General features: G+C 47.9%; 1 protein-coding gene across 1 annotated transcript in view; it reads right to left on the bottom strand.

The window, feature by feature from the left end:
• Nucleotides 1-3211: 3211 nt before the first annotated feature.
• MSN (moesin) overlaps nucleotides 3212-9636 on the bottom strand; it is an 80943-nt gene continuing 74518 nt past the window's right edge. The window contains exons 12-13 of the mRNA XM_039365356.1: nucleotides 8137-8370; nucleotides 3212-5884 (exon numbers count right to left, since the gene is read on the bottom strand). Of these exons, the coding sequence (XP_039221290.1) occupies nucleotides 5720-5884; nucleotides 8137-8370 (399 nt within the window). The 3' untranslated portion in view covers nucleotides 3212-5719. The remainder of the gene's footprint in view (nucleotides 5885-8136; nucleotides 8371-9636) is intronic.

The raw sequence follows: 9636 nt of genomic DNA, 5'->3' as shown, positions 1-9636 counted from the left end.
TGATCAGGCCACATCTTGTGCAAAAATGATGGTTTTGGAATGAGGAAAAGTTTACTTTTATTCAGGAAAATGTATGTAATAAAGGAGAGCAGGGTTTGTTAAAAGATTCTTGAGCACTTTTAACCGCAATGTAAATAATGAGAACTGCTAAGGCAGATATTGGACTAGAACAGTGGTTCTCAACCTGTGGGTCGGGACCCCATTTGGGGTCAAATGACCATTTCACGGGGGTCGCCAAACAAGGCTGTCCGCCATTTTTCCCCCTTTTCTTTGGCCATGCCCCTGGCACCCAGTGATGTATAAGTGGTTGGGGGTCACCACAACATGGGGAACTGTATTATGGGGTCGCGGCATTAGAAAGGTTGAGAACCACTGGACTAGAAAATGTTGGGAACATTTTACATGGATTTTGTCAATATTCCCACTTAACTGGGGCCCTGCCTATAATGTAAGTCTGTCATCTGCCTTACAGAACCAGGAAATGGAGATGAGTTGGTGTGTTTTGCTTAGGATAAAGAGCACTTGGTCTTTTGAATCTCCTTCAGTAGCCAATGTAATCCTTATCCAAGTCCAACACTTTTTGCCAGTCCTTCACCTACATGGGCTGGCTTGATTGGAAATCTTGAATTAACTTTTCTGTTGATCTTCTACAGGGGGGTATCACTTTTGTTTTTAAAGAAAAAGCATTGAAACAAAAAAAAACATGACTACCTTATGGAGCATGAAAGCACAGAAAAAGAAACAGACTGGTAGCATAAATGTGGAATTTTGCCTGAAGAATGTGTGCTCCATATGAGGGGAAGTAGTCTGCAAAATGCATTGGATAGTTCAATAGTGCTTTGTAGGCAAATCGCCCACAAAGAAGTTTGATTTGTACAGACCTGTATAAAAAATGTCCATATCAAATTTTAGAGCGCCCTCTAGTGGCACCATTTTCAAGAATTTCCTGTTCTTGAAAAGCTGGGCCTATGATTCTTTTCTCAACATTAAACGTACCAATTTTCCTTAGTTTTTCCCTTACAGAATTTTTGCTGGCTTTTTTCCTATTTTCTAAACTAACAAATCTCTGTATCTTTTCTCTGAATCTGAAGCATAATCGTATTTAAATACTGCATCCTTGGAATACTGCATCCAGTTTTGGTCACCACGATGTAAAAAAGATGTTGAGACTCTAGAAAGAGTACAGAGAAGAGCAACAAAGATGATTAGGGGACTGGAGGCTAAAACATATAAGGAACGGTTGCTAGAATTGGGTATGTCTAGTTTAACGAAGAGGACAAGGGGGGACATGATAGCAGTATTCCAATATCTCAGGGGCTGCCATAAAGAAGAGGGAATTAAGCTATTTTCAAAAGCGCCTGAAGGCAGGACAAGAAGCAACGGGTGGAAACTAATCAAGGAGAGAAGCAACCTAGAACTAAGGAGAAACTTCCTGACAGTGAGAACAATTAATCAGTGGAACAGCCTGACTCCAGAAGCAGTAAATGTTCCAACACTGGAAGTTTTCAAGAAGAGACTGGACAGCTATTTGTCCAAAATGGTGTAGGGTTTCCTGCCTGAGCAGGGGGTTGGACTAGATGACCTCCAAGGTCCCTCCCAACTTTACTATTACTATTATTAGATTTTGTCTTATTTGGAAACTTTTGGATGAACCCTAAAGTTGCATCTGCCTTTTTTGCAGCCCATCATGTTGTTGGTTCATTCTGTCCACAGACAACTACTACACATTTTTTTTCCGTGCAATTACTAAATCTGGTATGTCCCATCCTACTGCAATGTATTTGGTTTCTATTTCATTTTGCATCTATTTTCCAAGCCATGGTTACTTGGAGCTCTGTTCTCCAGCCTATAAAGACCATTCTAACTGTTTCTTTGCTTCTTGTCTCTTAGCTATTCCTCATTCACTCCATTTGCAAATTGGTTAAGTATCCTGCCACCTCTAATCTGAATCATTACAAATATTGAAGAACAAAAGGCTCAAGGCTGATTCTGGTGCATCTATTTGAGACCCAAGTCCAGTTTGATGACGAACCTCTGATAGATCCAATTGGAACTGCAGGGACGCTCTAAGTCCCCTGGTGGGAGGACAAGCAACACACATCCCCACCCAAGGCCCCTCTCCTTTGATCTCCAGGCCTGCAATTTTTACTGGCCATTTTGGAAGGCGATGAAATGTGAGCTCAGAAACTGGAAAAGAAACAAAATTACTTCCAACTGGGGAAGAAAGTCCTTATGCAGGATAGAGGCCCACCCACCATGCCCCTGGCACCTCTCCAAAGTTTTTGTGGCCCCCTTCAATTACAAATTGCCTTTTCTAATCAATGAAAACTATAGAGCCTGTTTGGTCTAGCGCTTAAGGTGCTGGCCTAGAAACCAGGAGCTGTGAATTCTGCTCCCGCCTGAAAGTCAATCACCAGGAGACGGTGAGTTCTAGTCCTGCCTCAGGTATGAAAGCTGGCTTGATGACTTTGGGCCAATCACTCTCTCTCAGCCCAACCCACTTCACAGGCTTGTGGTTGTGAGGAAAGTAGGAAAAGGAACAAAATATTAGGTATGTTCACTATCTAAGATGGGATAAAAAACCAAATGGTCATGTAATGCACAATTCACTTTCCTGAGGTTTACTATCTGGGCTGCAACTCTAGCCAAGCTCAGGTGAAGGTGTGGCTATATCCCCAAATATAGCTCCAAGCCCCCACTTGAGACTGGATGTTGGGGTCACTCTCACCAGTCCCACCCAGATGGTGAGCATTCACTGCACAGCTGCCGCCCCCGCCCTGCCTGGAGAACAGGAGGAGCTGGGGCAATTTGCTCGCCTCCTGATGATCTGCAAGGGAGTTGGTGGGAGCAGCTGAAGAACCAGGTGCCTTCCGTGTCCTGCCACATAATAGGGAGCGTTGGGGGGGATGGGATCACGTGGCTGAGTGGAATCGTGATATGTTCAGATTCTCTGAAGAGGCTTCTGTCTGCAAATTTCCCTCTGGCGTTTGGGTAACCCAAGGCTGCCCCTCCAGCAGAGATGCTGCTCAACAGCTTCCTGGAGCAGACACAGCAAAAGCTGGTGGAGAAGGTGCGTGCCAGGCACCTGCCCCCCCTTCTGGAAAAATCCCTCCAGTGTTACACCCAGCGGCTGCATGATGCCCCCTCCAGTAGGGGGCTGGTTGGGAAGTCCCGGCTAAGAAAGAAGAGGCCCGAGGAAGCCAGCAGCAGCTGCCTTGGTCTAAACTTTATTGGCACTGATGCAAAGAGAGAGGGGGGATCGAGTCAAACACCTCGGACAGCAGCAAGTGTGGTGGGGGGAGGAGATCTCTGCTTCCCCCCACAGGCCGCCTTGCAGGCCCTCCCCTGAAAAGGCTGGTGTGTTGACATTACATGTAAAAAGGATAGTCAAAAAAGAAGACATAATTTACAGCAAAAATTCCATAACACAAATACAAAGCCAGACAAAAGAAAAGATGATTAATGAGGCAAACTCCCTCCCCCAGAAGGATAGCACATATCCAGGTGTAGCAGTAAACAAATGGGGGAGCAGAGAGGGAGAAAAAAAAACTCCATGTTTTCTAACCCAATAATTAAAAAAAAATCTAAAAATCTCATTGTAATACTGAATGTATCTTACATTAATTTCTGCAAAATATCATCTCTTTACAACACAGTATACCTTTTCTATGAAGAAGGGAGAACAAAGTTACTTCCCCTCAACACTTCTGAGATTAATATTTTCTAATCATGCATAGCTAGAAAAGGGCATGAAATCAATACCATTGTCACTGGAGCACGTAATACTGGTTAAGATCAGGGAAGAGCTGAACCAACTTCCGAGGAGGCAAACTCACGGCCCCCGGCGGGCCACTGCCTACCCCGGAAGCACCCAGCATTGGCAGCCCCACAGCGCCTGGGTCCTGGGAGAAACCATCTGGAAGGCATTTTCGCAGGGCCAAAGGAAGGAAATCCAAGTAGGCCTCTGGCAAGCTTAGGCCGAGTTTACAGGAAGGCCCAGAAGCAGAGTCAGCACCACACATTTTCATGGTGAATCAGAGAAACTCTTTGGAAATCATCCCAATGAGTAATTTTTAGGAAATGGTTCAAAGCCATGGCATGGTGTATTTCAGGGGGAGTTAGGGGAGAAGACGATGATTGTCCACATCCTCTCATCCGTCCCTTCCCAAAGGCATGTAGAATCGGAAGAAGGAAGGGGAGGAAGAGGAAGGGAGGAGAAGGGCAATCTGCAGGGTCTTTTTCTGGAAAAGTTTGGCTGCTTACACTGTGACGCCTCTGGCTGCAAGGTGCAGGTCTCCGGGCACAGCCTCAAGGCCCTGGGCCCGAGGTGGTGCTCTGGGACAGTTGTGCAGCAACTCCTTCTCACCACCCTTAGTGGAGTTGAGTTTGGCCAACCTTACACCCAGTACAATTTGCTTTTAGAGCTGTGGTGCTGTTTCAGAATAATACTTTTGGGATAAATGCAAGCTGGGGTTGGTGTGTGTACATTTGTGTGTGTGTGGAAGGCAGAAAAAGGCCAAATGTGTAGCAAACGTCTTGAAGGGTGCTAAGCAAAGGGGGCCAGGACAGGCACCCCGGGGAAACTCAAAAAGGGGGCCCCTTTTAAAGGTTACTGGAAAACCGCCAAGCAACCCAACCACTGAGAGAGACCTGTAAGTCCAACCACCCGTTTTTATCTAGAGCCAAAGACCTGGAGGCCCTCTGAGGGACAGGATCTGGAAATGAGGAGCAGAAAGGGCACCCTGTGAAAACAAAACCTAACCTTCCTAACAGTAGAACGGCCGGCAACATGGAGATTAACACACAAAATACATCTTTGTGGAAAGTATTTTTGGTTTTGCATTACTGGAACTAAGAAGACTTTTGTAAAATGTTACACAACTAGAGTGTCATTAAGGCACCATCATGCATGTCCGTGGGCACACACACACATGGGAGGCATGACCTAAAAGGCTAAGTGGTGCAGTTTGCAGCCATGTCTCACCCTTTGAGATTTCCAGCTGACTCACAACCTCTCTGAAATGTTTTGACAAGGTTGGCAAAAGGAATGGCAACTGCTCCATGGTCAACCTTTTTTCCTTTTGGGAAGACAACAGTTCTGTAGCAAGTCTACTCAGAAGATGGGAAGAAGGGAAGGAGCATCCAATTTTGTCCAACAGTCTCAGTAAGGAGCACTTGGAGAAATTTAAGGAGACCAGAGGGATTGGCTTGGTCTGCTCAGCGTTTTGCTCTTTGGCACCAAGAAGGGAGAAGGCAGGCTGGCCATCGCCCTTCGGTGCTTCCTTCCCTTCTCCACAATCTCCTCTTCCCAAGTAAAGCAAGCGAAAACCACCACAGGGACTTCAATTAGGTCAGAGCAAGGCCGTGCCCCTCCAGACCCCAGCAAGGGAGGTTAGGAGGGGGAGGTGGTCCGTGGTTAGATATCGGCTCCCCGGCAGCTCAGCGGTGCCGGCAGCAACTGCACTAATATATTTCTTATAAGCAATAAAAAGCATTATGATACTTAAGCTCATCACCCCTACTAAACAGAGGCAGGCCCCTGGAAAACTGCAATAATAAGGCACAACTGACTTTTGCTTTTTCTTCCTGTTTGGTCCTATTTTGAACATCAGCCCAGGAGGCTGTTCTATTCACTCTCCTGTAGTGGATGGTTCCGGCATCGCACATTTGCATGGGGGAGGGGAGGATGGAGGGGGAGGTACAGCAGAGGCTGGAATGACTACATGGACTCAAATTCATCAATCCGCTGCTTGGTGTTGCCCTGACGGATCTGGCGGAGTGTCTTGTACTTGTCACGGCCCTGCCGCATGTTCTCGGCATGAATCATGTCATTCGCTGTCTTCTTGGTTTCATCACGTGCATTGGCCAACTCAGAGGTGAGAGCCTGTAGGGCAAGAAGGGAGAAGGAGGAAACATCAGCCACCCAAGACACCCGTGGCATCCGAGATCTTTCTTTCTGGCCTGGGACTGGTTCTTTTTACCTTTGGGCATAAGGCTTTGTTTTGTTGACACTTTCCCTGCATCTCCCTGCAGTGCAGGATTAAGAGTTGTTTTCTGCTCTCAGAAACATGGCTGGCTGCAAGGGGATAGGTAGCTTGGATGTCACAAGGGACACGGCATCCCCCCTCCCTGTTTGCTAGAGCAGAGCAGTCGGGAGAATTAATTCAGGCAATAGAGCACACTTGGTACTACTCCTCAAGTGGGCAAAGCACTACCCAAGACCTCCTTCTATATGGGAACCTTCGGTTTCCATCACCCAAGACAGAAATGGGCATGTTGGTGTGAAAAATGAGTGTAACACCCACAGATCTCAGGCTGAAGGTGCCTGGAGGTCAGAGCAGGGATCCCACAAGGTTGCCTGCCACCCAAACAGCTGCCCAGATTTCTTCCTCCTCCCCATAAGATCAGGGATAATGGGAGGATTCCCTACGAGTGAGAACCTTGACCCAGGACCACAGGTGGAGGCTGCTCTCCGAAAGTGGGCTGGGCAGCAGGTGACTGGGCCGGTCTTACTGCCTAGAGTGGGTGGGGCAATTCTGGCTGCTTCTTATGCTGTCCCAAGGCCATGTTAGTGAAATTCAGCAGCCATAGAATGACAATAGCCTTAGGTTTATATAGGTTTCACAGTGCCTTATAGCACTCTCTGAGCAGTTTACAGTTTACAGAGTCAGCCTATGGCCCCCAATAATCTGGGTCCTCATTTTACCAACCTTGATCAAGGCCTACCCTGAAAGTAAGCCCTAGCTTGAATTTTGGGGGTGGGCCTAATTATAAGCCCTACCCCGAAAGAGTCTGCGCAGCCGGCCGGTTGCCGATTCCATTTGGTTGCTAGGTGAAGGGGGGGGGAAGCAAGCTGGTGGGGGAGGGGGGATCTGTGGTACCCTGCCACAGCTTCTCACGCCACAACACTGGTTCTATGGCCAGTTTTGGCCATTCGTGGCACAACGTGCCCACCAATGCTGCTGCCATGAGGCTTGGCAGATCCCCCCCTTTGACCTGCTTTCCAGTTCCGATGCATTTCTCTGTTGCCACGAAGCTGGAGAGCTTGCCCCACCACTGCCCAGATGCCCTTGCTTCCCCCAAGCATTTTTTGCTTACTTGATTTCCAGCTCCATTTCCTCCACCAGTGTGCAGTCCCACAAACAAAAGAAGTTTGTGAGACTATGAAAAAAAGGTCAATCAATGAATTCCAACTTCTCGCAAAAAAAAAAAAAAAAGATCTCATGAAGTTGGAAATGATGATTGAATTCTCTTTTTTTGGCCCACAACCTTCTTTTGTTTGTGGGACTGCACATGGCGGAGGAGGAATGCGATAGAGGAACACGACGGAGGTGGAAATTAGGTAAGCAAAGAAATGCTTGAGGGAAATGAGGGCATCTGGGAGGTGGTGGGGCAAGCTCTCCAGCTCTGTGGCCACAGAAAAATGCGACAGAGCTGGAAAGCAGGGACCAAGGCAAACTCCCTAAGGGCGCCCAGCACTGAAATGGGTCCGTTGTCTGTAGCAGCTTCCCAGGCCTGCCGGAAGGAAGGCCAGCCTCTACCTGCACTTACTGTAAACACGGCGGGATTCCGGCTCTGGTGGGGACGGGACAGCCAGCGTGGGCACTGACAGCAGGATGCCTGCTCCCTCCCCGACCTCCGGCGCTCCACCTGCCACTTTGGCCCTGGGCTGCCACCTCCTCAGTCATCTCTGGACGGGCCAGGACAGGCCAGTAAGACGGCCCCACAGCATCCCTAGGTCAAAACCCCCCCCCTCCACCTGGAGAAGCTTCAGACTGGCCGCCGCCTCAGCACCCTTCCCACCGCCGCCTAGCATGGTCACCCCGGGGCTGCAGGGGCTGGCCTGGCAAGGGAAGGGCACACATGCCCCCTCTCCCATACAGTACCTTTACCATACCGTAGTTGGTCTACAACCATGCCCCAAGGTTGGCCCATCGCCGCCGCGCTCTGTCTCCATCCTATGCACAGACCCCGCCCTGCCCCTGCATATTCGCTGCCTGCTGGTAATGTAAGACCTACCCTGAAAATAAGCCCTAGTACTCATTTCAGAGGCCCAAAGAAAATAAGACCAGATCTTATTTTCAGGGAAACACAGTAGTCCATCAGCTTCTCTGAGCTGAGTGAGGCCCACCTCACCTTCAAGTGCTTCTGAACCCGCACATTCTTCTCTGCCTCAGTGGTGCGCTGTTCCTCACTGCGGTCCTTGATCGAGGCGTGCGCCCGCAACTCCGCACTGGCCTCCGCGGCATTCTCATCCTGCTCATCATCGTGCTCATTCTCTGACTGCATGGGCTCTGGCACGTGCGGAGTGCTGGTGACTGACTTCAGCTCTTCTTTGGTCCTCTCCAAGTCCTCTTGAACCAACTGGGCCTGAAAGAGGGAGCGCAGCTGAAAACACCCTGAGAAACCTGCTTATGTCAAGAGAGCAGAAACTGGATCTGTGAGGAGATCCAGCCTTTTGACTGAAGCAGCAGGAGAGAAACACCTCTATGACGACAGAAATGTGACTTTTGTAGGAACTAAGATCAAAAGCAGCCCAAGGAGGAGTCTGGATGCAAAGGGCAGCAAAAATGTATTGGCTTCACATCTCCAGATATATTTTGGGCTTGCTTGGCAAGAAAATTTCAGAACAAGTTAAGACACACAAATAGAACTCTGTGCATAAAAGTCACTTTGGATGCCTTTACTAAACAAAGACAATCAATGGGGAAAAAATGGGGCCTCCATGAAGATATTTGGAATTCTGTGATCAGTCAAAATATCAAGGAATCCCAACTGCCCATTTAATACCCTTTCTAATGTCCCCATGGAAAAGGCTTAGGCATCTATAACAACGTGGACTGAGATCAGATGTTTTTCATTATTTACATTCTCATTCACCAAGAGCCAAATTTCTCTGCCTGATTTCAGGTTATTACAAATTCTAAAAAAAATGGCTAAGTGTAGAAATTACTAAGGATTTTTAAATTAAATTAATTTGGAACACAATATTCCTGGCAATTAGAAATAAAACAACACTGCCAGGTAAAAAGAGATATGTTGTGTTTGTCATCATCACAGGCTGCTAAGATTGGGAGGGCCCACGGGGGTCCTAGCTTCCTCCTCCCCCAGAGCAGGAATCCAAATTCCAGCATCCCAGAATGACTTGAAGATGCCTGGTGAATGAGCCCCCACTGCCTCTCCAATCAGCCTTCTGCTGGCCCGTCTGCTGGGAGTTTTTCATGCATTTTGCCTTCTGGATGATGACAGGATTTTTTTAGGTTATTTTCCAGTGTCCAAAATAGGGAAGCCAAAATGTTTGTACAAATTGTATACAGCCACTTTTATTTTGCTTTAAGAGGCAATTTCTGACTATTCTATGTGGATAAACGAGTTAAGTTCCCTGAGGCCCACAGGCCTCCATGGGCCTTTGAAACTTGCAGAGAGTCCTTGTGCTCCTCGCCCCAGAAGGACGAGTGAGTCTCCTGCAAAATGAGCCAAAGCAGCATGCATGGAGGAGAAAGAGCAGAGCTTGGAGAAGAAGGAGTCATGTCTGTACGTATTTCTGTGCACAAACTGCCAGCAACGGCATAGATTGGCTGGACACTTGGGCTTGGGCTTTCCCACTTCTTTGGAACAAAAACAGGCATTCTTTGA

The sequence above is a fragment of the Crotalus tigris genome, unplaced genomic scaffold (assembly GCF_016545835.1).
Source record: "Crotalus tigris isolate CLP2741 ecotype Arizona unplaced genomic scaffold, ASM1654583v1 scf7180000020062.1902635, whole genome shotgun sequence".
NCBI classification, from domain to species: Eukaryota; Metazoa; Chordata; class Lepidosauria; order Squamata; family Viperidae; genus Crotalus; species Crotalus tigris.
This window is presented reverse-complemented; position numbering and strand designations above follow the sequence as displayed.